This window comes from Procambarus clarkii, unplaced genomic scaffold (assembly GCF_040958095.1).
Source record: "Procambarus clarkii isolate CNS0578487 unplaced genomic scaffold, FALCON_Pclarkii_2.0 HiC_scaffold_107, whole genome shotgun sequence".
NCBI lineage: Eukaryota > Metazoa > Arthropoda > Malacostraca > Decapoda > Cambaridae > Procambarus > Procambarus clarkii.
Genome location: NW_027189140.1, coordinates 3299883 through 3327170, shown reverse-complemented (window position 1 = coordinate 3327170; position 27288 = coordinate 3299883). Strand labels below are relative to the sequence as shown.

General features: G+C 52.1%; 1 protein-coding gene across 1 annotated transcript in view; it reads right to left on the bottom strand.

The window, feature by feature from the left end:
* The window catches only part of LOC123754470 (cylicin-2-like), a 223701-nt gene that overhangs the window by 85411 nt on the left and 111002 nt on the right, over window positions 1-27288 (bottom strand). The window contains exon 5 of the mRNA XM_069320229.1: window positions 9902-9965. Within this exon, the coding sequence (XP_069176330.1) occupies window positions 9902-9965 (64 nt within the window). The remainder of the gene's footprint in view (window positions 1-9901; window positions 9966-27288) is intronic.

The window sequence follows — 27288 nt, the reverse complement described above, 5'->3', positions numbered from 1 at the left end:
GACCGGTTTCTGTTGCCTCTGGAGACGGTGTACTTTTGTGGGGGTTTTCTTTTTTTTTATTTTCATTTGCTTGGTGGTGGTCTGCCTAGTGTGGCTATAGTTCCACTGGTAGTGTTTGAAGGCTCTCTGCTAGGCCCCTGTGATTGTACACGTCACAGAGGTTTTCAGTGTTGTCCTCTACTCCCTTGTTATTTTTGGTTTTTTAACTGGTTAGAAACACCTTGCCCGGGCTTCCCATAGTTGTTACCCTATGGGCCCTGGAAACCCCTGTCGGGGCTCGGTGAACCATTGAATGCGTCTTCCGGGTCCCAACCCATCTCGTATGTGATCGTTAGTTGCTGTACCCTTGTCTCTGGGTGACAGTCACCACTTTTACCTCCGTCATGTTGCCTGTTGGGTCACTGACACCTTGACCCGGAGTCTTGCTAGAGATATTCTCTGCTTGTTTTCCAGTACTCTCCTGATATTATTACTGTTCAGGGTACAGGCGGCATCCATGTTGCAAGCTAGGTTGGATTGCTGCAACACGCTAAGTTGGTTTCCCACTCGGATGCCCCGGGGCCGCCCCGTTTTGGTTAGGCGCTGTTCGCCCCTTTCCCTCCCTATTCCCGGCTCCAGACTGTCTGCGGGTTTCGGGGTCGGGGCAGTGTTTAGTTGGGGCCGAGACTCAGGCGGTTTTCGGGGGCTGCCCCGTTTGGGTTGGGGACGGAGGTTTTCGAGCCTGGTCCTCCTGCCAAGGCTTCTGGGTCTTACCAGCAGCCCTTTCTTCCTGCCTTTCCCATAGATTCTTCCTTTTCTTTAACCCTCAAACCGCTAGGGGCCCAAATGAATTCACACCCACAGGCGCAACAAAAAAAAAAAATCCAAAAAATTCTTTCTTCTTATAGAAGTGTTCATTTTTGTTCCTTGATCACGGAAAAAATAACAAAAAAATCGTAGGTGGCATATTTTAGCTGCAATAGGGTAGGGAAGTGTGGCAAAAAAGGGGTGTTGGCAGAGCCCTCGCCAGACGAGGTCTACTCCGCCCGAGCTGTCAGACGGCAGTTGCCACAAATATATTATTACCTAATTATTTCAATGTCTGATTGATTTTTTCTTATTTTTTTGCAGTAATATTATTCCATACAGTGAATTGTGGTATATTTATATAATAAAACTTGTGAACCATCGCTGTACTCAAAATTATGGTGTGCATATTAGTGATTCAATTATTATGTTCATAAAACAATAAACAAATAGTTTTGCTGTTGTTACACTATATACACAGGTTATATATAAGTATCTGCATGTTTTGTTCACCATAACGAACTACTAAGTTGGTCTTGTGAGCCAAAAAGCAACGAGGAGTGACCGCCAAACACCAGCGAGCCACTCACTGCCACTCCCTCCCTCAACACCACCTCACTCGCTCTCATTCTCCTCCTACAATACTGTTTTTGCATTTATTCGTTATACACAGACGTTATATATACGTATTTACATGTTTTGTTCACCATAACTGTACATCTAAACTTGTATGGTGAGTAAAGGCACAAAGACGTAGCTACTCACACAGTCAGCTGATCGGCGGCCGCCCTCAAGATCAGACGCACTAATATTTCTCCTCCAACAATATTGTTTGTGGTGTTATTGCACTATATACACACATTATATATAAGTATCTACCTGTTTTATTCACCATACCTGTACAAATAAGCTGGTATGGTGCCCAAAGACCATAGCGGCCATCAGTAAACACCATGCCAAGTCGTGCAGACGATGCTCCTCCCTCACCAAAATGGTGGCTCCCAACCTACTCCTCTCGCTGTTATCTCACAATATACACACGTTATATATAAGTATCTACATTTGTGTTCACCATAGCGAACCACTAAGCTGGTATGGTGAGTGCAGTCAATAAATGGTTGCCACACACAGTCAGAAGACGACGCCACAACCCTCCCTCCACAGCCTTATTCCTCCCTCCATGGAGCACAGCGCTAAGTATCACCACAATTCTGCTATTATCAGAATCCTGGTCAGTTTTATCACAGTCAGGGGGGCTTCAGTAATACTATCACTGCTAAATAATAGCAGTATCATATATATTATGGCATTTGTACGCGATGCTGTGGCCACAAGCTGAACAGCGGTGCTGTGAGCTCGTGCTGTGTGCGCCAGCCTTGGTGGCTTGCTCAATACTGACGCTCTAACACCCAAGAATGTTGGCCTGGATTTTTTTTCTAGGTGGCATCTGGCAACTATCGGTCATGGCTGTTCTATAGTTGCCCCTATCCCAGGCGGGGCGTTTAAATTATAGTGCTAGACACGAAATCATATATATATATGATGTGCGCGGTTTCAGTTTTGTCACTGATATCATATATATATATATGATTTGCGCGGTTTAAGGGTTAAGGGCTTGGAATACGGCTCTGCCCCAGGGCCTCTGTTGCGGGTTCCCAGGGCTATGGGGGATGCCTGCTAGCAGTTCTGGGGCGGTTTGCCCCTGCCTGGGTTTTCTGCATCTGGACGGAGTTTTTCGCCCATCCAGTCTGCTTGCTTCCCACTTTTGCTGGCTTGTTTTCGTATCTTTTGCGTCTATCACAGCCCTCTGTTCTGTTGGCTCTGTTCTGGTGGCTATAAACAAACCGCAATGGCCACCAGGGCGGCATTGCGGTTTGTTTACATGCGCCTGGGTGCGCAAGCGAGTGTCTTGGGTGAGTTTTTTCACCTTTTTCAGGGGGTTTATTCTTTTGTTGTTGTTTCTTTGCTTTTCTGGTGTTTTCTGCCCATCTTCTGTTCCTCTCGGAACGTTTGAGTGTTGATTTTACACCGTTTTTTTTATTTTGTCTGTTTTGGGTCTGGGCCCTGGGGTTTGGCTCAGTGTCCCTGTCTGTTTATGCTTGCTCCCACACCTTGTCCCTTGGTTTTTGGTCTGTTTTGACCAATTTCCTGGAGGTTCTGTCTGGGGGCTGTGCTTTGCCTTTCTGTGGTGTATCTCCGCCGGCAAATGTGATGGTTTGGGCTTCCCCCTGGTTCGATTCCGGGTTCCTTTGGGTTCTTTGGTTTTGTTCCGGAGGTTTATTCCTCTAGGGCCCCCTTTGTGGGTTCAGGGGGCTTTGTTTCCTCATGTGTGACCCGGTTCTGCCTTCTGGGGTTCCGGGGTCTTCCTGGCTTGCAGACTGATCTTTTTGAGTCTTGGCACGTGTTGTGGACGTGTTGGGACTTTGGGTTTTGTTGTCGAGGTGGGCCTTTTGATGCAGTTTTGTGCCTTCTTCGCCTGGCTGGCATGGTGCTCTCTGCCCACTGGTCGGCGGATTGTAATTTTCTTTTCAAGTGTATGTGTGTGTGGACACATGTGCATGTACATGTGTACACTGTGTGTGTGTAATTACCTAAGTGTAATTACCTAAGTGTAGTTACAGGATGAGAGCTACGCTCGTGGTGTCCCGTCTTCCCAGCACTCTTTGTCATATAACGCTTTGAAACTATTGACGGTCTTGGCCTCCACCACCTTCTCACTTAACTTGTTCCAACCGTCTACCACTCTATTTGCGAAGGTGAATTTTCTTATATTTCTTCGGCATCTGTGTTTAGCTAGTTTAAATCTATGACCTCTTGTTCTTGAAGTTCCAGGTCTCAGGAAGTCTTCCCTGTCGATTTTATCAATTCCTGTTACTATTTTGTACGTAGTGATCATATCACCTCTTTTTCTTCTGTCTTCTAGTTTTGGCATATTTAATGCTTCTAACCTCTCCTCGTAGCTCTTGCCCTTCAGTTCTGGGAGCCACTTAGTAGCATGTCTTTGCACCTTTTTGTGTGTGTGTGCACATGTGCATGTAATTACCTAAGTGTAATTACCTAAGTGTAGTTACAGGATGAGAGCTACGCTCGTGGTGTCCCATCTTCCCAGCACTCTTTGTCATATAATGCTTTGAAACTACTGACGGTCTTGGCCTCCACCACCTTCTCCCCTAACTTGTTCCAACCGTCTACCACTCTGTTTGCGAAAGTGAATTTTCTTATATTTCTTCGGCATCTGTGTTTAGCTAGTTTATATCTATGACCTCTTGTTCTTAAAGTTCCAGGTCTCAGGAAATCTTCCCTATCGATTTTATCAATTCCTGTTACTATTTTGTATGTAGTGATCATATCACCTCTTTTTCTTCTGTCTTCTAGTTTTGGCATATTTAATGCCTCTAACCTCTCCTTGTAGCTCTTGCCCTTCAGTTCTGGGAGCCACTTAGTAGCATGTCTTTGCACCTTTTCCAGTTTGTTGATGTGCTTCTTAAGATATGGGCACCACACAACCACTGCATATTCTAGCTTTGGCCTAACAAAAGTCGTGAACAATTTCTTTAGTATATTGCCATCCATGTATTTAAAAGCAATTCTGAAGTTAGAAAGTGTGGCATAGGCTCCTCGTACAATATTCTTTATGTGGTCCTCAGGTGATAGTTTTCTATCTAGAACCACCCCTAGATCTCTTTCTTTATCAGAATTCTTTAAAGATTTCTCACATAATATATAGGTCGTGTGGGGTCTGTGTTCTCCTATTCCACATTCCATAACATGGCATTTATTAACATTAAATTCCATTTGCCAAGTGGTGCTCCATATACTTATTTTGTCCAGGTCATCTTGAAGGGCATGACAATCATCTAAGTTTCTTATCCTTCCTATTATCTTAGCATCATCAGCAAACATGTTTATGTAATTCTGTATACCAACTGGTAGATCATTTATGTAGACAATAAACATCACTGGTGCAAGAACTGAACCCTGTGGTACTCCACTTGTGACATTTCTCCAGTCCGATACATTGCCTCTGATCACAGCCCTCATTTTTCTATCAGTCAGAAAATTTTTCATCCATGTTAGAAGCGTACCTGTCACTCCTCCAATATTTTCCAGTTTCCAGAACGTGTGCATACACACGTGTGTGTAATACACCTTGTGTGTGTGTGTGTGTATGTATATGTGTGTGTATATGTATATGTATGTGTATGTGTGTATGAACATAATATATATGTATATATGTGTATATATGTATATACACTTTTTTTCTCAGAAGGGGCTCTGTTCCCTTCGCTGTTGACGGGGCGCTGGGGAAGCAGCTTGCTCTGTTGACTCTCGCATGGTCCCACAGTTAGTGGGCGCATTTGGTTGTCTTCCGGCCTCTGGTGGCGGCAGCGGATAGCTTCTTCCCCTTTGGGGGGTTCAGGGCTGGCGGGGTGGGCTTCTTCCCCTGTGCTTCATCATGTCATCTTAGTGGGTGCGTTGGACGTGGTCGATTCGCCCCATCCTTCTGGGGTTCCAGTCTGCTCTATGCAGACATGGGCCTGGCGAATCTGCGGTTCTTCTGGACTTCTTCAGTCTGCGCGCTGGATTCTATGCCCTCATCGGAGAACTGTTGTCTCTGGTCCAGCTTCTGTTGGGGCCAGGTGCCTGGATGGTGGACCTGGACCTCCAGGTCAATTTTTGGCATGTTCCTCACCAGTTTTCCGGGACTGGCACAGTTGGTGGTGGGGCTTCAGGCTTGCCGCTTTTGTTGCCGTCCCTAGTTTGTAATTGGCACTTGGTGTATTTACACATCTTTATCGGATCTTGGTGCCCTGTCTGTGTCTGCTTGGGATTCGGTGTCTGGCTACCTCGACAACTGGCTGGTGTGGGCTCCCAGTCGGTCCTTTTGTCAGCTCGCCAGTGGTGTGGATCTTTCCAGATCGCTGGGTTATGTTTCCTGGTGATCTAGAGGCCGTTCCATCTGTTTCTGTCCCGGGTTCAGACCTGGCTGGGCCTTGTTTAGGGCTCTTGGGCCGCTCCTTGTCTTTAACTTCAGTAGTGTTGCTGCGGCTGTGGTCCCACCTTCGGCTGTTCTTGAGGGGGTTCCAGGTTGCTCGGCGGTTGCTCGAGCAGTTGTGTGGGAGCCTGAACTTCGACGTGCTGGTTTGCCCGCAGGGTCGGGTTTGGCTTCGGCGTCTGTTTGGTTCCTTCGGAGACTCCCCTTCCGCCTCTCTTGCAATCGTTGGGTTCGTTCCTCCGGGGATCTTGTATTGGTGCTGCATCACCAACTTCCTCTTTGGGGTTTTGGGGGTTCCGTGCCTTGGCACCTCCCCGAACCTTCGCTCGATGTGTTTACGGGTGGGTCATCTCTCGGCTGGGGCTTTGTGACCAGTGCTCACCAGGTCGGCCGGGGATGGTGGGGTCTGTCTGTCCGTCGGGCTCACAGCACAGTTCGGGAGTTCATGGCTGTCTGGTTTGCACTTCGGAAGGTTCGGGTCACTTGGTGCTCTACCATTTAGCTCCATTCGGACTGTTCTCTGGGGGTTCTTTGTCGGAACCACAGGGTTTTGTCTTAGGTGTTGACCTTTGGGGTTGGTCCCTTCGAGTGGCTCGTTTGCTGGATTCTCGGGGTTTGGCTAACCATGAGGTTCATGTCCGGGGTGTGTTCTACGTCCTGGCAGACAACCTGTCTCAATTCATTCCTCTGTTCGCGGATTGGCCAGTCGTCGCCGACTCGTTTCGTTGCCTTTACCGGACATATGGACTCCTGGCCATGGACGTCTTCGAGTCGGTGTGGTCTAGGTGTTGCCCATTCTATGTGGCGCCCTTACCCGCCTGTGAGGCGTTCACTGTGGATGCCTTTCGGCAGGACTGGTTGAGGTGGGAGTACCTATTCCTCTTCTCCCAGTCCAGCTGTTGCTTCGGGTTCTGGCTCGGTTGGAGCCCATTCACAAGAGAGTAGTCCTCATGGTCCCTTGGTGGCTGGCCTAGCTTTATTTTCAGACGCTGCTTGATAGTTTTCCGAAGCCGGGGCGTTTTCCCACGGCTCCACCTCTTTCGGCAGGTCAGATTGGTCCTGTATATGACTGGTTCGGCCTTCTCCTCGGCTCTTCGCGTCTGGTATTTTGACGTGGGTATCACCATCTCTGTGGTGATCAGGTGGCTTTGTTGATGGTGTCCCACCTGCGAGCTTTGTCTCGGTGACAGTATGATGTTCCTGGTGTTTCTATGCACCTTTTTCTTGCTCTTCGTCTTCTCTTTCGCATCGGGTTGTTTTGTCCTTTCTTGGGTTTTCAGGACTACAGTTATTTGATGTTTCTTACTGTCACCTCGTTTTGTGCGGCGCTGGCAGAGTTGCTCGAGCTTGCGTTCAGGGTGGACATCAAATCTGCCCCGTTCCGTACGCTTTCTCGTGTTTTGTTTCACCTCCGGCCTGCTCATGCGTCGCCTGAGCCGTCCTGGTCCTTGATCAGGATGCCCCTTATCTCCTCCTCAGTTTGTGGTATCCCCTTCGGTTCAGGTTTCTGCTCTTTGATACTGGTGGTAGGTTTGTATGTTTGCAGCCTTTCTCCGTCCTCCTGGCGACAGTCGAGATGGCTGTTTTCCGGAGGGGTCCTAGGGTTATTGATGCTTGATTGGTTTGACCGGGGGTGCGTCCTGTGTTGTCCGGTTGCGCTTTTTGCCGATACCTGCGTACCGTGTCTCGGGATGCGCTTTGGGTTGATCCGGTTCCCCTCGTTCCCTGTTTCAGGGCTCGGGTCTCCCAGGTCGTCCGCAGAGTTTTTAAGTCTTCCAGCCTTAGGTCTATCCTTGAGCCCGTGCTTTTCGGACGTTTGCAGCTTTCGCTGGTGTGTTGGTGACGTCTAGGGCTCATTTCAGGCGCAAGGATTTGAGGGTCGCACAGGTTCCTGGCCACCCATTCTTTATGCGCGTGTCTGCTCCTGTGCGTTCTTGTTGCCTTGGGTCGCAGGTTGCAGCCTGTTGTCTCGGCTTCGCGTTGCGGAGGTTGTGGTGGCCACCTCCCAGGTCAGCCCTTTCTTTTCCTTCTCTTTGGGTATGAAGCTCCAGGGAGCCGTAGGGGCTCCCCATAGAAAACCAGCATTGAATGTAATAAAACGCCATTTTCTTGGTAAGCCCCGGAGACTCCCTGGCAACCCTCCCTCCCACCGGTCAGCAGTTTTTTCGCCTTTGTTGAAGCTTAGCTTCTGAACTGATGCTCGGCAGCCAGCGCGGTGAGGTCCGGGGCTCCCCCTTCCCCCTCTCGGGGCGGGGAGGGCTGCGTGGACGATCGGCGCGGCAGTAAAGTGTGATGTTTGCGTGTTTCTTTGGGATTGTAGGGAGTTTCTACCTCTGTTAGTTTTTTTGTTTTAGTTTTTTTACCATGTGGGGTTTGTTTTGTTATGCCTACCTTTCTGGGTGCCTAACCCCGGTCGATGGCAGATAAGGAAAACCCGGCATGGTTTTCCCCCCACAAAGGGGTTTTCCAGGACCATTGCTCCCTGAAACCTCTCTGAAGGGGCCAGGTTCTGGCGCTGGTCCCTGGTAGGTCTGAACGCCTTAGCTAATGTCCCGGTCTAATATAACATACATTAGCCCGATAAGCTCCAGGGAGCCTCCGGGGCTCACCCAGAAAATGGCGTTTCATTACATTCAATGCTGGTTTTTTAGGTCCAGATAGACGTAGTCAACCCAACCATCTCTTTCCTGTAAAATCTCTGTGGCTCGATCATAGAAACCGAGTAAATTCGTTACACAGGATCTTCCAGATCGAAAACATACTGTCTGTCTGATATTATATAGTTTTTCTCCAGGTGTTCTACCCATTTAGTTTTAATAACTTTTTCCAATATTTTGACTATTACACTTGTCAGTGATACAGGTCTATAATTGAGGGGGGGTCTTCCCTGCTGCCACTTTTGTAGATTGGAACAATGTTAGCCTTTTCCCGCACATCAGCTACAACTCCTGAACACAAGGATACCTGAAAAATCAGTTGAAGTGGAATGCTGAGATCAGGTGCACATTCTCTCAGAACCCATGCTGAAACTCCATCTGCACCAACTGCTTTGTTCTTATTCAGCTCCTTCAGCATTTTTTCCACTTCGTCTCTAGACACCTCTATGTGCTCTATGTTGTTCTCTGCAGACAGATGATGAGCTTGGTGGTTGGCAGGTGAGTGGGCAGGCAGGCAGGTGGATGGGCAGGCAGGTAGATTTGGATGGGTAAATGAGCAGTCAGGCATGTGGCCACACAGGCAGGAGAGCGGGTGACACTCTCCCTACCCAGACCTCCCTCCGCCCATCCCCCTCCCAACCATCATCCTCCCTCCATCCGCCCTATCCTCACCATCACTCAATCCTCCCCCTCCCTATCCATGCCATAGGAATGGGTAGGGGGTACCTGTACAGCTCCAAAATGGGTGATTTGGAGCACATGAGGAAAACAAGTCCCGCATAACTCCAAGTCATAGGTGTCACCGACTCAACAAACAGCTTGGTAGAGGCAGGAATTGTACAACTGGCAGGCAGGCAGGTAGATGGGGAATGGGTGGGTAGGTGGATGAATTGGTGACTGACTGACAGGCAGGCAGGCAGGCTGGCAGGTGGGTGGGTGGGTGGGGATGGATTTTTGGCTGACTGACAGGTGGGCAGGGTGGATGGGTGGATAGGTGGATTGATGGACTGGTAGCTGGTGTGTAGGAAGGGCAGGCAGGCAGGTAGGTAGGAAGGGTGGGTGGGTGGGTGGGTGGGTGGGTGGGTGGGTGGGTGGGTGGGTGGGATGGATGGATGGATGGATGGATGGATGGATGGATGGATGGATGGATGGATGGATGGATGGATGGATGGATGGATGGATGGATGGATGGATGGATTGATTGATTCGTGGCTGGCAGGTGGGCAGGCAGGGTGGGTGGGTGAGATGGGCAGGGCAGGTGAACTATCACAGACTGGCTTATAGGTCACAACCGATCCATCCATCAGCTCCCCCATCCCTGAAACTGGGTACATCCTACCCTATCCATCCCCACACTGGACCCTTTCAGATATAGCCCCACCTCTGCCCCCTCCAGCCAAGTCTAGACAGCATCTATATGAATTAAATAAATACATAAATACTGTATATATATATTACTCACGTTTTTTGTTGGTTGTCTGGCTGTTGCATCATGGGTACATTTTTTCTGCTTTTAATTTCTGACCCTTACAAAAAAGAGAACATCAGATTTGTTTAAATTGATGGATGTTTTTATATGTATTTATTTATATATTTATTTATTTATTTACATACTAGAAGATACATTGGGTTGTGAGGATACATAGGATGGTATTTACAATCTTGTAAAGCTTCTAGTACGCACAGTGTTTCGGCAGGTCCTTAATCTAACAGATAATTTTAAGTAGGTAAATTCTAGCAGAATTTATAAAATGAAAACAGGTACATTGCAAGAAAAAAAATGATATGAGAGAGATTAGCAGGTATTTTAAAGCACATCGGTAGCTCTGATTGATTGCATTGACAGCTTGATTGGTAATTTAAATTGGTAATTGAGCATTAAATTGGTAAATTGAGCATTTGAGACCCGAAGACCAAACGTCAACAACACCTGTCGGCCTTCCCTCCCTCCTCTTTTATCAGCTGATCCTAGAGCTCTCGGCTACCAACAAATGATGTAGCATCACCCGAAGGCAGCTAAGTACAAGGTGACCCAAATGTGATTGAAAAAACCAACAAGACCAACCCGTATTCTCTCATTTCGACCTCACTAGTGTTGCTCCCTGGAGCTAGGAAGCTGTACTCGACGTTCACTGCTGCCTCATCAACGAGTCTTCCCTATTGTTCCTGCCTACATTTATCCTGCTACCATGCATAATAAGACCAGTAAGGCCCTTAAGAAAGGAAGCACACGAAACAGGAATAACCCTACTAGCCAAGCTAGCAACATGATTAGTTCAGCTATCTCCCCCTCGGTGGCCGCCGTGGGGGGTACCGACTCTTCCCTCATCAATAATAACAAACACTCAGTTGGGCGCAGCGCCGTCTCTGACACGGGCCATGCAACTATTATGTAGCCATATGGACCAACTTAAACGAGCAGCTGCCCCTTGTTCTGACTTCAAGCGCCTTGCTGATAACCCTTGGCTCAAGTTATTAACTCAAGTACATGAAGATCAAATGAAAGTAATCAAAGAGCAGTCGGCCTTAATAATGAACCTGCAAGGCTCATTATTATCTTTGCAGAATGAAGCTGGTGACTTACTCAAGAACAATCAAGATCTATCAACCAAAGTCGTCCACCTCGAACAAGAATTAAACCTTCTCAAGAACACAGTTACTAACTTCAATCCAGATGAAACCACTAGAAAACAGGAAGAAATGTTGCAAAAGTTTGAGAACCATCTGAACAACCTACAACAGCAACACACTGTTACCCAAGACGAAACAGACCAACATAAACTACTTGAGTCTGTAATTATCTCTTCACGTGATTTTCCCCATGAAACTGATGGAGAAGACTGTGCTGCCATCGTGATCAAGGTATTGCAGGATAAGTTAAGGTATTCAATCCAAAAAAATGACATCAAATCAGCCTATAGAGTGGGTACCAAATCATCTGGTACAAATAACCGTAGAATTCGAATTAAACTAGATAGCTGCTCCCGCAAGTCTGATCTTATCTCATCTGCAGTCGCTAGTAAATCCACTGTTTATGTGAATGAATGTCTGACCAGGTTTAGGCAAAATCTCTTTTTTAAACTGCGTGGTTTCTGCAAAAATTCCCCTATAATTAAACACTGTTTTGTGTGAGATGGTAAAATTATAGCTAGGAGGACTGACACTGGAAAAAACCAGCGTTGAATGTAATGAAACGCCATTTTCTGGGTGAGTCCCGGAGGCTCCCCGGAGCTATCCCAGGCTGATATGCTAATGTCAGACTTTGGCATCAGTCATGTGTATGGAGTTCTTAGGCCTACCGGGGACCACGGCCAGAACCGGGCCCCCTCAGAGAGGCAAGGGGAGCAATGGCCTATAGAAGCACCCGTGTAGTTGGAAGCATTCTATGTCTGCCATCGACCGAAACAGGCACCCAGAAAGGTAAGCGCCCCAAAACAAACCCCTATTCTGGTTAAAATTGCTACCTAAAACCGAACTAGTGGATAGAACTCCCCAACCGAAAACAAGCAAACTAGTGTGACGTCACACACTGCCGCGCCGCTGTCTGCGCAGCTCCCCCCTCCCTGGGAGGGGGAAGGGGGAGCCCCAGACCCCCCGCGCCGGCTACCCACACCTCAGTTCTTGAGGCTGGATGTCAAAAACGCGAAAAACCGCCGACCGGAGGGAGGGAGGGATGCCGGGGAGCCTCCGGGACTCACCCAGAAAATGGCGTTTCATTACATTCAACGCTGGTTTTCTGAGGGGAGCCCCGTCGGCTCCCCGGAGCTAACTACCCACAGACAGAAAAAGAGGGACTTACCCGGGAGGCGGTCGTCGCTCACCCCTCAACTCGAAGCCGAGACAACTGGCTGCAACCGCCGACCCAAAGCAACACAGGCCCGACGAGGCCCAGGGACATTCACAAGGTAACGAGCAGCCAGGACCCTGTTCGACCGCCAAAATCCCCGCGCCCGAATATCAGACCAAGACATATTCCCAAAGACGGCAGCAAGAGCCGCGAACTTACGAACGTCATGGGCACGGGGATAGATCGCAGGCTGGCTGGACCTAATAACCCTGCGGACGACCTGAGAGACCCAAACCCGCGAACAGGGAAGAAGGGAAACCGGATCAACCCACAGCGCGTCCCCGGACACAGAAGCTGTGGCGCGCAAATAACGGCGAAGCGCCGCAACCAGACACAAAACATGATGCACCCCCGGCCTGACCAACCAAGCATCAACCACCCATGGATCCCTCCGGAACGCAGCAGTCTCATTCTTCGCCAGAAAAGAAGGAGACGGCTGCAAACGAACAAAACTATCACCACGACCAAAAGAGCAGAAACCCCTGCGCCGGAGGAGAGCATGAAGCTCCCCTACCCGACCCCCAGAGGCCAAAGCCAACAAGAAAAGTGCCTTGGAAAAACAATCCTGGACCGAAGGGGCCACAACGAAACGAGGAGATGAAAGGAAAGCAAGCACCCTGTCCAAAGACCAGGACGGCTCAGGCGACGCATGAGCAGGCCGGAGGTGAAACAATGCACGAGACAGCTTGCGAAACGGCGCAGACGTAACATCGATACCGAAAGCAAGCTGAAGCGGCTCCGCCAGCGCCGCACGATACGAAGCGACAGTGTTAGGCATAAGATGACGGTCCTGAAACAACCACGAGAGGAAGGACAAGACCACCCGAACAGACAAGGAGCTAACACGACGAAGACGCAAAAAGAAACGGAAGGACCGCCAGGAAACTTCATACTGCCGCCGAGAAGAAGCCCTCAGGTGGGACACCAACAAGGAGGCCACCTGATCACCATAGAGATGATGATAGACTCGAGTCAAAAAAACCATACGCGAAGACTCGAGGAGAAGATCGAACCAGCTACGTGACGTACCGGCCCGATCTGCTGAAAGAGGCGGAGCCGCGGGAAAACCCTCGGGTTCGGACACCGAGCAACCAGCGCCTGAAACCAAGGCTGGGCCGGCCACCAAGGGGCCAGAAGGACAACTCTCCCCCGGTAAGTCTCTAAGCGAGTCAGGACCTGGAGCAACAGCCAAACCGGGGAAAGAGGTACAGGAACCCCCACCTCGACCAGTCTAGCCGAAAGGCATCGACCCCGACTGCCTCGCAAACGGGGAAGGGCGCCGCATAAACGGGAAGACGCCGCGACCACGCCGACGCGAAGAGGTCCACTTCAGTGCGCCCGAACGTCCGGCAAAGCCAACGGAAGGACTCGTCGTCGACCGTCCACTCCGTGGAGAGGGGAACGAAGCGAGACAGGGCGTCGGCCAAGACGTTGGACACGCCCCGTACGTGAACCGCCAGGAGAGCCAAACCCCGAGAACTCAGCAGACGAGTCACCCGAAGCGACCAACCCCAAAGAGACAAGGACCGCATCGAACCCCCGCGGTTCAGGCAATGAACCACCGGAGAGCAGTCCGAATGGAGCCGAATCGTCGATCCGCGGGCCACCCGAATCCTCCCCAGAGCAAACCACACCGCCGCGAACTCCCGCACCGTACTGTGAGCTCGACGGAAGGACGGATCCCAACGCCCCTGGCCGGCCTGGTGAGCACTGGTCACAAAACCCCAGCCGAGAGACGACGCATCCGTGTACACATCGAGCGAGGGCTCGGGTAGGCGCCAAGGCACTGAACCCCGAAAAACCCGAAGAGGCAGCCGGTGACGCAGCAACCGACGCAAGTCCCCCGGGGGTCGAACTCTGCGATCGCGAGAGAGGCGGAAGGGGGAACCCCGAAGGAACCAGAACAGCCGTCGAAGCCAAACCCGACCCGGCGGGTAGACCACCATCGCGAAGTTCAGGCTCCCGCACAGCCCCTCGAGCAACCGCCAGGTGACCCGAGGGCCCTCCAGAAACAGACGAAGGCGGGACCGCAGCCGCAGGAGAGACTCCGGAGGGAGAGACAAAGAGGCGGTTCGAGAGTCCCACACGAGACCCAGCCAAGTCCGAACCTGAGAGGGAACCAGATGGGACTTTCTCCAGTTCACCAAGAACCCGAACCCGGCGAGCTGGGAAAGAACCAAATCCCTGGCTAGCAAGCAAGCTGACTGGCTGGGAGCCCAAACCAGCCAGTCGTCGAGGTAGGCCAACACCCGAACACCTAGGAGACGCAAACGAGCCACCACAACCCGTGTAAGGCGTGTGAACACGCGAGGTGCCAGGTTCAACCCGAACGGGAGACAACGAAAGCGGTAACTCAGACGCCCCACTACAAAACCGAGCCAGTCCCTGAACCGCGGATGAATCGGGACATGCCAATAAGCGTCCCGGAGGTCCAGGGACACCATCCAAGCTCCCGGCTCCAAGAGGAGCCGAACCTGAGACAGCGTAGTCATCCGAAAGGAGGGGCAATGAACCCAGGGGTTCAGACGGGACAAGTCCAGAATGAACCGCAGGTCCGCGCAGTCCCGTTTCGGAACCGGAAACAGACGGGAAACCCATCTGAGGGACGACGTCGTTTCGACGACGCCCAAGCGTACCCACTCCAAGACGACTCGACAGAGCGCAGGGGAAGAAGCCTGCCCTGCCAGCCCCGACCCCCCAAAGGGGGGAGGGGCCACCCAACGCCACCGCAGGCCGCGAGACACGACCCGAAAGGCCCACGAATCGTGGGACCAGGCGCGGGCGAACAGCGCAAGCCGCCCCCCCATCGCCCCGTCAAGGGGGCAAACCGCGAAAGGGCCGGCGACCCTTACGAGACCCAGAACCCCGCACAGCGCGAACACCGCGCCGACCAGACGAGGGAGGGTCCGCAGGAGGAGCCAACCCCAAACCTGACACCAGAGGCCTACCACGACGAGAGGAACCCCGAGCCCTGGCACGACCTTTCCGGGAAGACCCACCCCGGGACCCCCGGAAAACCAACAAGTCCGACATCGAACGACAAGCCGCCGACGCAGCCTGAATAAACTGCGCCACGGCCGACTCCCCAAACAGGAGAGGACAAAAAGGTGAAGAACGCCTAAGAGCCAGAGCCCAAGCAGATTCCACGGAGGAACCCAGCACCGCCTGCAGACACGCGAGACGGGAAGCATAGAACAGGGAAACCGCATCCCGCAAAATCGGCGTGAACAGCTTCAACAAGGCAGCCGACGAACGCGCAGCCGAGGACAAGGTGCCGGACCCCGGGACGGACCCAAGCGTCCCCACATCCTCCACGAGCCAATCCGAAGACAGCTCCAGGAGGGAAAAGAACCGCAAGGCCGAACACAAAAGGCCCCGGGCGCGCAAGTCCTCCGCCACGAGCGCCGCCGAAAGGGAGGGAACCTGCACATGGAGCTGAATAACGCCCACATCGCGGGGAAGGGCAGGGGCAAACAAGCACTCATTCAGGTACTCAAGTTCACCCCCCAGGAAAACCTGAAGCACCGTGGAAGCTTCCCGCCACTCCAGCGTGCGGGAACGACAGAAGGAATGCCAGGAATCCAGACCAAACAAGGGGCAGTCTGCTAGCCAGGACGACTCCGGAACCTCGTAACGGAGCCAGAAAGGGAACGAAGTCCCAAACCTGAACGTGGACGGATCCATTTCCGAGGCATAATCCGGGTCACGCAGGAGGTAAGCTGCAAAGGCCGCTCGCACCACACCAGGTTGGATGCGATAAGCCGAAAACCTCCGGAAGGACGGAACCGACGTACCTGGGGAACACGGAACCGTACCCGGGGAGGGGCCGACACCAAATCCAACTCGTACGCAGAGGGGGGGAAAGAAAACCCCACTCCTTGTAACAATAAGCCCCGCTCAGTGGGAAGAAAAACCCAGGCGGGGTCCAGCGGGGCCCAAGGCCCCCAAGTCAGCCCCTCCCCAGCCTCGAGGTCCGTCACCACAGGACCCGAGGCCGAGTCCTCTCCCCAAGCCCCGACCCCACAAGACAAGGACGGAGCAGCCGGAAAAGCTGGAGGAAGGGGGGCCCACTGGTCAGACCCTGAAGCTTCGGCCGGGAGACAAGACTCGAATGCCTCTGCCGCCCCCCCGGAAGGGGCAACCCCCGAAGCTGCCCGAGTCTCGAGATCAAGTAACCCCTGCTCCGACCCCGAAACCCTCAGACGCTTCGGGGCTGGAAGCAGGGGCGGGGGACCAGAACGAACAGAAGGGGAAGGACGAGGAGGTGCGGACTGAACCAGGATCGAAGCGACCCCCACCCCCAAGTCCGGGTCTCGAAAACCAAAGCGGGGCAGCCCCGGGGCATCCGGGGAAGCAACCAACCGAGCGCGTTGCAACAGACGAAACCTAGACTGCAACGCACGTGCCGCCTGTACCCGAATAGAATCATCAGAGGATTGGGTAAATTGAGTCACAAGCAAGCAGCAACACTCACAGGACTCGGGGTCGAAAGTATCACCGACCCAACAGGCAGCGTGGCAGAGGCAAAAACAATGAGGGTCACCCTGAGACAAGGGGACCGAGCAACCCTCAAACTCGCACACAGCGAGTGGGGACTCCGGGGTCACATCCATCGGACCCACGCGCCCCCTAGGGGATTCCCAGGGTCCTGAGCGTTTACTTTAAGAGGACTCGCGCTCAGGTAGTCCCAGGCAGGGTGCTGCAAACCGGCGCCCAAAACTACCAAGCAAACTTCTAAAGCTGAACCCCAGGGACGTGTACACTCACGGGGACCTAGCAGGGGGCGCCACCGAGGAGAACAGTGGAAAGGCAAAAACAAACTGAATAAAATGACAGAACCCCCCACCAGGCAAAAACAAAAAGAAAAGCAAAACCCCGCAAGAGGACAGCGAACCCCAAGGAACAGAGCCGGCCGCGATGTCGGGAATTACAAGCTGAGCAGCACCCTGCGCCCCTACCAGTGCAAACTGCCTCTTATCTGCCGGTAACAAGGGAGAACAGAACACCCAAGAGCCCAACAGGCGGCCGAAAAACCGAAAGGTAAAACGGACCAGCAGAGGCAGACCCCGAGGAGCCTGTGGAAGGTGGCCCCAAGCCCCAAGGGCAGTACTTACAGGGCACCTAGGGAAGGCAGCCCTAGGCGCATGCAGCCCGAGTACTGAAGATAACTCCTGGCTCTCGCACCCACAAAACTAACACCACACTCAAAGCACAGTGCAGTAGCGACACCGGAGCCAGAGCACACGACCATCGCCCATAGCATCAGCCTCAAGAACTAAGGTGTGGGTAGCCGGCGCGGGGGGGTCTGGGGCTCCCCCTTCCCCCTCCCGGGGAGGGGGGAGCTGCGCAGACAGCGGCGCGGCAGTGTGTGACGTCACACTAATTTGCTTGTTTTCGGTTGGGGAGTTCTATCCACTAGTTCGGTATTAGGTAGCAATTTTAACCAGAATAGGGGTTTGTTTTGGGGCGCTTACCTTTCTGGGTGCCTGTTCCGGTCGATGGCAGACATAGAATGCTTCCAACTACACGGGGGCTTCTATAGGCCATTGCTCCCCTTGCCTCTCTGAGGGGGCCCGGTTCTGGCCGTGGTCCCCGGTAGGCCTAAGAACTCCATACACATGACTGATGCCAAAGTCTGACATTAGCATATCAGCCTGGGATAGCTCCGGGGAGCCGACGGGGCTCCCCCCAGAAAAGGTATGAAAAATCAATCAGAGACATTGAAATAATTCGGTAATTATCTCTTTGTGGCAACTCCGGCCTGACAGCTGGCGAGCAACAGACCGCCTGGGACGCACGCTGAGTCAGCGCCTATAATTTGCCAGACTTCCCCGCCCTATAGCAGGCAATATATGCCACTTACGATTTTTTTATTATTTTTCCCGTGATCAGTGAACACAAATTAACAGGTTAGAAAGAAAAAATATTATTTTTTTTTTTTTTCAAAATGACATGCGCCTGTGGGGATGACAGGATATTAAACCCCAAGCATGTTAAGGGTTAATTGTGTACTTTCCTTTCAAAAGGTTTTAACTTTAGTTAAAAAAAAAATTGTCATCTTTATTATTGTCTTTTTTCTTTTTACTCCCATGTTCCATAGTACACTGGCTTTGCCTGTGTCCTCTAGTATTAACTTCATTATCCAGTGTTCCTTTGTGTATCTCTATTTAAACTACCTCAGTTTGTTTTAGTGTAACTTTAGTATTCAACTATAGTGTACTTATAATAGTATAGTAAGCAAGCTTTTCATTTTATAGATTTCATAATTGCTTTTTGACTTTTTTGGTCATCTCTTGTTATTAATTATTCTGGTTAATTTTTTACATTCCTAAGTTCCCATTAAGTTTTTATTACTTAAATTACCATTAAGTTTATATTACTTTAGAATTTTTATTCTACTTTTTCTTTGTAACCCAGGTTGCCTAGCACCACCAATGCTCCATTGTGCTCTTTTGCTTTGCCTGTGCAATTTTGATCATTAGTGCAAATAATTACCTACAGTGTATCTGAAAGTACTTTTAAGCAACCTACCTCATTTTCGTGTATAGTTTTATATATATAATTTTTTCATAGCTAGTTCTTTTATCAGTGTCTTTTTGGCTTTTCTGTAAAACAGCCCTCTTATGCAAACTATTATAGATTCAGACCTTAACCTCTTATCTAGTATCTATGATAATCAGCACTCTAATGATCAAAATTGCAGATATTACAAAGCACATGATGTTAACAATGTTTTAGCATGTAATCACAATGTTTCTGTAATTAACTTGAATGTAAGATCTCTTTGCAAACACTTTGATGATGTTAATGCCCTGATTCAAACAGTCGACAACAAATTCTCTTTTTTGTGCTTACTGAAACGTGGTTAAAAGAGAACACTTCTCAACTCTTCAACATACCAAACTACTCAGCCATTCACAACTGTCGTCCTATACAAAGAGGTGGTGGTACTTCTCTTTACTACCACCATGCACTGACTTGCTTAAAAGTAATTAAATCTAGAGACCCTTATGGAGAGTATATATTTGCCTCTTTCAGAGTCAAGGGTAACGATGCTGTCTTGACTGTGGGAGCAGTTTACAGGGTTCCTAACACTGATGTGACTGAATTTAACTCAAACCTTAGAAATCTTATACTAGAGAACCGACTGAACAAAAACCACTTAATTATTTCTGGTGACTTTAACGTTGACCTCTGCGAGCCTGATAACCCTCCTGCTGCTAGTTTCCTCAACTGTATGAATTCCTGCTTCCTCATACCCGTAATCACTAGACCTACTAGAATCACGAACAGTACTGCCACAGCTCTTGATCACATCTGGACCAACATAACCTCTCCGCTTACTTCAGGGATAATCACTGATAGCACTACAGACCATTACCCAACATTTCTCCTAACCAACATTAACAAACCACCTCTAGAGGCAAGGGAGATAAGCTTTAGGCTGCACAATGAAACTGCTATGGGCAATTTTATAGCTGCTGCTGCTAATATCAACTGGGAATCCGAATTAAGGAACATAGGGGACATCAACCTGGCAGTGCAATCATTTCTTCAAAAAACTCTCAGCCTTTATAACACCCACTGTCCTATGCTAAAGAAACAAGTCACAACTAAAAGGCTAAACAATCCTTGGCTTACAAAGGGGATACTTAAATCCATTAATAAAAAACATGACCTTGAGAAGAAGTATAGGTTAGGAATCATCTCCAAAGAATTCTCAAAGAATTACTCATCATTGCTATCTAAAATAATTAGGAGAGCCAAAATTAAATACTACGAAGATAAATTTACCCACACAAAGGGCAATATTAAGAAAACATGGAGCACAATTTCTCAAATATTGGGATCAAAGAAGATTATAAATAACAGACCAATACTCCTGTCAAATAATGATGGTCTGCTTTCAGCCTCTGACACTGCTCTTGAGTTCAATAGGTTCTTCTCTTCCATTGGGTCATCCCTTGCAAATGATATTCCATCATCCAGTACTAATATTCAGGACTATCTTACAGGTAACTATCCACAGTCTCTGTACCTAATGCCGACTAATTCCACTGATGTTACTGACATAATCCTTTCCCTTAAAACCAAGTCTAGTGCCCTTGAAGAGATACCAACTCTTATTTATAAAAAACCAGCGTTGAATGTAATGAAACGCCATTTTTTGGTTGAGACCCGGAGGCTCCCCGGAGCTTTTCCAGGCTGATATGCTAATGTCAGACTTTGGCATCAGTCATGTGTATGGAGTTCTAAGGCCTACCGGGGACCACGGCCAGAACCTGGCCCCCTCAGAGAGGCAAGGGGAGCAATGGCCTATAGAAAGCCCTGTGTGGTTGGAAGCATTCTATGTCTGCCATCGACCGGGTCAAGCATCCAGAAAGGTAAGCATTCCAAAACAAACCCCTATTCTGGTGAAAATTGCTACCTAAAGCCAAACTAATGGACAGAACTCCTCAAGAGAAAACAAGCAAACTAGTATGATGTTACACGTCACCGCGCCTCTGTCTGCGCAGCTCCCCCCTCCCCGGGAGGGGGAAGGGGGAGCCCCAGACCTCCCACGCCGGCTATCCACCCATCAATTCTGAGGCTGGATGTCAAAACATGCGAAAAAACGCCAACCGAAGGGAGGGAGGGTTGCCAGGGAGCCTCCGGGACTCACCCATAAAATGGCGTTTCATTACATTCAACGCTGGTTTTCTGGGGGGAGCCCCGTCGGCTTCCCGGAGCTAACTACCCACAGAGGAAGGTCAAAGGGACGGAACCAGGAGGCGGACACCACACACCCCCCACGGAAGCGAGACAACCGGCAGCCAACGCCAACCCAAGGCGCCACAGCCCCGAAAAGTCCCGGGAACAACACAAGAACAACGAGCAGCAAGGCCCCCATATGAACACCAAAGATCCATGCCCGAAAGACTGCTAGGACACGTCGCCCAGACGGCAGCGAGAGCAGCAAAGCCACGAACGCCACAGGCATGAGGGAAGAACACAGGCAGCTGAGCCGCAAGAACACTGCTGACAACCCGGGACACCATCACCCGCGAACCGGGAAGAACAGAACCGGATCAACGCAAAACTCGCTCCGGACACAGACGCCATGGCACGCAAACAACAGCGGAGGGTCGCCACTGAACAAAAAGACGACACACCCCCGGCCCGACCAACGAAGCACCAACAAACCATGGACCCCTCCAGAGCGCAGCAGTCCCACCCCGCGCCAGAAAAGATGGACACTGCTGCCACCGAAGAACCAAAACGCTAAAACCGAAGGAGCAAGAAAACTCAGCGACCCGACCCCCAGAGGCAAATGCCAAAAGGAAAAAGAGCCGACGAAAAACAAACCGGAACCGAAGGGGCACTACCAACCGAGGAGAAGACAGAGCACGTTGACCAGAGACCAGGATGGTGCAAGCGGCGCACGAACAGGCCAGAGGTAAAACGACGCACAAGACAGCTTACTAACGGTGCAGAAGCAACACCAAGACCGAAAGCAAGCCAAAGCGGCTTCACCAGCGCCGCACGAAAACAGGCGATAGTATGTGGCACGATGACGGCCCCCAACCCCCACCAGAAAACCAAGCCGACGCTAACAAGAGTAACCACCTAAGAAGGGACAGGAAAAGGAAGGACCGCCAAAATACCCCATACTGCCGCCATGAGAAGTACGCAGGTGGGACACTTACCACGAAGCCACCCAACCGCCAACTGGAGGCGAGACCACGAGGCAGAACATGAGCAGCCTCGACAAGGTCCCTCCGAGCCCAGGAAAAGGCAGAGCCGCGGGAAGTTCTCGGGCGCGACCACCGAAACCCATGCTGCACAAGGAAATGGAACGTCTGCCGAACAGAAAAACTCCCCAAAGCAAGCAAACCCGCCAGGAGTTCAGAAATGACGGGTCCGACGCAAGACATTGCAAGACCCCGAAAAACCAACTGGCAGGGCAAGCTAGGAAACCAAAGAAGGCGGAAGGGTTGCCGCTAGAAACAGTACCCGAACCAAGGGGGTACGAGCAACTGCAACAGACCGAGACAAAGAAGCACATCACAGGACGCAGTCTGAAAAAACCAGCGTTGAATGTAATGAAACGCCATTTTCTGGGTGAGACCCGGAGGCTCCCCAGAGCTTTACCGGCTGATATGCTAATGTCAGACTTTGGCATCAGTCATGTGTATGGAGTTCTAGGGCCTACCGGGGACCACGAGCCAGAACCTGGCCCCCTCAGAGAGGCAAGGGGAGCAATGGCCTATAGAAACCCCCGTGTGGTTGGAAGCATTCTATGTCTGCCATCGACCGGGTCAAGCATCCAGAAAGGTAAGCATTCCAAAACAAACCCCTATTCTGGTGAAAATTGCTACCTAAGCCGAACTAGTGAATAGAACTCTTCAACAGAAAACACGGAAACTAGTATGACGTCATACGTCACCGCGCCGCTGTCTGCGCAGCTCCCCCCTCCCCGGGAGGGGGAAGGGGGAGCCCCAGACCTCCCACGCCGGCTATCCACCCATCAGTTCTGAGGCTGGATGTCAAAACACGCGAAAAACGCCGACCGGAGGGAGGGAGGGTTGCCGGGGAGCCTCCGGGTCTCACCCAGAAAATGGCGTTTCATTACATTCAACGCTGGTTTTCTGGGGGGAGCCCCGTCGGCTCCCCGGAGCTAACTACCCACAGAGGAAGGTCAAAGGGACAAAACCGGGAGGCGGACACCACGCACCCCCCAAGGAGGCGAGACAACCGGCAGCAAACGCCAACCCAAGGCGCCACAGCCCCGAAAATCCCGGGAACAACACGAGAACCACGAGCAGCAAGGCCCCTGCACGAACACCAAAAATCCATGCCCGAAAGACTGCAAGGCCACGTCGCCCAGACGGCAGCGAGAGCAGCGAAGCCACGAACGCCACAGGCATGAGGGAAGAACACAGGCAGCTTAGCCGCAAGAACACGGCTGACCACCCGGGACACCATCACCCGCGAACCGGGAAGAACAGAACCGGATCAACGCAAAACGCGCTCCGGACCCAAACGCCGTGGCACGCAAACAACAGCGGAGGGCCGCCACTGAACACAAAAACGACACACCCCCGGCCCGACCAACGAAGCACCAACAAACCCTGGACCCCTCCAGAATGCAGCAGCCCCACCCCGCGCCAGAAAAGATGGAGACTGCTGCCACCAAACAACCAAAACGCTAAAACCGAAGGAGCAAGAAAACTCAGCGACTCGACCCCCAGAGGCAAAGGCCCAAAGGAAAGAGCCGACGAAAAAACACACCGGAACCGAAGGGGCACTACCAACCGAGGAGAAGACAGAGCACGCTGACCAGAGACCAGGATGGTGCAAGCGGCGCACGAACAGGCTGGAGGTGAAATGACGCACAAGACAGCTGACTAACGGTGCAGAAGCAACACCAAGACCGAAAGCAAGCTGAAGCGGCTCCGCCTGCGCCGCACGAAAAGAGGCGACAGTATGTGGCAAGACGACGGCCCCCAACCCCTACTAGAAAACCAAGCCGAGAGTAAACCAAGCCAACAAGAAGGACCCACCGAAGAAGGGACAGGAAAAGGAAGGACCGCCAAAATACCCCATACTGCCGCCAAGAAAGCACGCAGGTGGGACACCTACCACGAAGCCACCTGACCACCAACCGGAGGCGAGACCACAAGGCAGAACATAAGCAGCCCCGACAAGGCCCCCCCCGAGCCCAGGAAAAAGGCGGAGCCGCGAGAAGATCTCGGGCGCGACCACCAAAACCCAGGCGGCACAAGGAGATGGAACGTCTGCCGAACAGAAAAACTCCGAAGCATGCAAGCCCGCCAGGAGTTCAGAAACGACGGGTCCGACGCGAGACATCGCAAGAACCCCCCCAAAAAAAGTAAAACAACAACAACCGGCAGGGCAAGCTAGGAAAACCAAAGAAGGCGGAAGGGTCGCCGCCAGAACAGGACCCGAACCAAGGGGCACGAACAACTGCAACAGACCGAGACAAAGAAGCACATCACAGGACACAGGCTGACCAACGCCTAAGAACACACGCAGAACATTCCTGCTGCAGAAGAGGCAGGAAGAAAGAGCAGAAGCACAAAAAAAAAAAAAAAAAAAAAAAAACCAGGAGAACAACCAGGGGTGGACAATCAGGCAGGGACAAAAACCCCACGCAATCCCCAGGCACAAAACGGCAGCAAAGCGCCACTCCACAACCGGACACAGGAACAAGGACACGCCACCGTGAAACACGGTACCAATGCTCACGTGCAGCAGCAGCAGCAACAGGCACCACTGCAACATGCAACATGTAAATAGCAACTCCCCTCTGCAAAGGCAGAGAACGGAGCAGGCAGACCCCAGACAAGGCCAACGGAGACACGACAAAACCCTGCAGGCCCAGAAACCTGCACCAGGCGACCGACGGCGGAGAAAACCCCGCTCGATACCTGCTGGATGAGGTACTGGGAGCTCTTTTACACCTCAAGCCCGGCCCAAGGTCAGGCCAGACCGGCCAGAGGATGGCCCACCAGGCAGCTGCTAGGAGCAGTCCACCGGTCCACATACCCCCACAACCAGGACGGGCCGGAACTGCCATACGAAAACAGGCCAGTGCGCCCTGAAAGACCACGGACGAACCAGCAAGAAGGCTTATGCTCGCAAGTAGGTCGTGTAACAAGCACAGACCACTGATGGTAATACAGTGTTCCCCAAAAGTGCCAATAGCACCACTGCACTCCGCTGGTACTATCCCGCAAGTTCTACCAGATAGGCGGGACCCAAGAGCCAGAGCTCAAATCCTGCAAGCACAGCCAGGAGCCTCACCAGGTGAGTACAGAACCAACCCTACAACCCACACACCTCACAACATTAAAAAAGGAGGGTCCCCTGAATGACTCCAGCAGGGGTTGGACATGCACATGAGGGGGACAGGAAGGGGTGATAAAGGGACAGTCACTGGTGTGCGAACGGTCTCAGTCGTAGAAAATTATACCTAAATAAAAACAGGTATATGAACACCGCCGCATCCAGCGCCCGGCCAAAAGACGCCAGACCGCAGAAACTCACCTGGCGAATGGTGGCTCGAACTTGACACGACTCAACCGTGCCCAGAAGAACTTGGGAGCACCGCCAGGTGAAGACGCCAGAGCCGGACCCGCAGGAGAACAGGGAGAGGCGAAGGAGGCGGTCCACACCCATGACACAGAAAACCGCGGTGTCCTCCCCACAACTGGGAACCAGGACACCCCTGGTGCAAAGGGGCACATACCGCAGCCAGGGAGAAGAACGAGAGGCGAAGCACTGTAGCAAAAAAGGGCGCAAAACCCCAGCACTGAACCACCGCCCAGACCAAAACAAACTCCACGGCGCATGCGCATAACACGCTGGCCGAACCGCACACCCTCCCTGCGGGAAGGCGCCAGCCAGGACTATTGCACGAGAAAAGGAGCCAAAAGAGGAAGCAGGAACAATAAAACCGGCCAAAGAAGCAAAGAGCCCAAAAAAAAAAGGGAACCCAAACGGGCGACAAGTAGCCCAAACGGGCGACAAGTAGCCCAAACGGGCGACAAGTAGCCCAACCGGGCGACAAGTAGCCCAACCGGGCGACAAGGAGCCCAACCGGGCGACAAGTAGCCCAACAGGGCGACAAGTAGCCCAACAGGGCGACAAGTACTAGGAGCCGACAGACGTTCCAATAATGCGGGAAGTAGCGAAAAACCTTCCCGTACCCTCGAGAACACAGAAGCCAACACTAGTCCCGAAGGCACACGAAGGCGCAGGCGCACCCGAGATCAAAAGTCACGCAGAACCCCAACGAACGGGGAAACATGACAAAAACACCGTCCCAAAAAGCGGGGGAGGAAACATCCACCCACAGGACGGAACCAACCGACTCAAAGGCCAAGGAACCGAGCCCGGGGAGGGGCCGACGTCCAACAGCACGTACGGCGAGTGGGGAGGAAAGACCCCACTCCGCGTAACCACAAGCCCCGCCTAGAGGGGGATAAAACCCCCCACGGGGTCTAACGGGGCCAAGGCCCCCCCCAAGGCAGCCCCTCCCCAGCCCCGGGAACCTACACGACAGGCCCCGGGGCCGAGCCGTTCCCCCAAAGCCCCGGCCGTACCAGAAAACCGGGGCAGCCGTGAAAACACTAAGGAAGGGAGCCCACTGGCAGACTCATACAACACGGCTGGAGGAACAGGCCCAAATGCCCCCGTCACTACCCCGGAAGGGGAATTCCCCGAGACTGCCCGAGTCTCAACACCACGAAACACCCCGCCCTGAACCTACAGACGGTAAGGAACCGGATGCAGGCAGGAAGGGTGAACCAGGGGAAAGACAAGGGGGCGTGGATGCAACCAACACCCCCAAGCTCCCAAAACGAAATACAACGGGGCAGCCCCGGGGCTCCCGGGGAGGAAACCACGAGAACGTTGCCACCACCAAGGCTCAAGTGCAACGCCCCTGCTGCCCGCACCCGCTTTGTTAGCACAACTGGGTAACCGAGCCACAACGAGCAACCAAACTCGCAGGACACCGGGTCGAAGGTGTCACCGACCCCACAGGCAGCAGACGGAGGCAAAACAGAGAGTCACCCAGAGACAAAAGGTGAGAGCAACCCTCAAACTCGCTGGAAGCGAGGGGGGGGCTCTGGGGTCACATCCATCGGACCCGCGCGCCCCCAGGGGTTTCCCAGGGTCCCGAGCGTTTACTTTAAGAGGACTCGCGCTCAGGTAATCCCAGGCAGGGTACTGCTAACCGGCACCCAAGCTACCAAACAACTTTCTAAGAGCTGAACCCCCGGGACGTGTACACTCACGGGGACCTAGCAGGGGGTACCACCAGAAATACTCAGAACACAAGATACACAAGGGGCAAGAACGAAGGCAGACCCCCCCACCAGGTATATAAACAAAAGAAAAAGAAAACCCCGCAAGAGGACAGCGTACCCAAGCGGAACAGAGCCGGCCGCTATGATTGGTAAAGACAAGCTGCACAGTACCCCGCGCCCCACCAG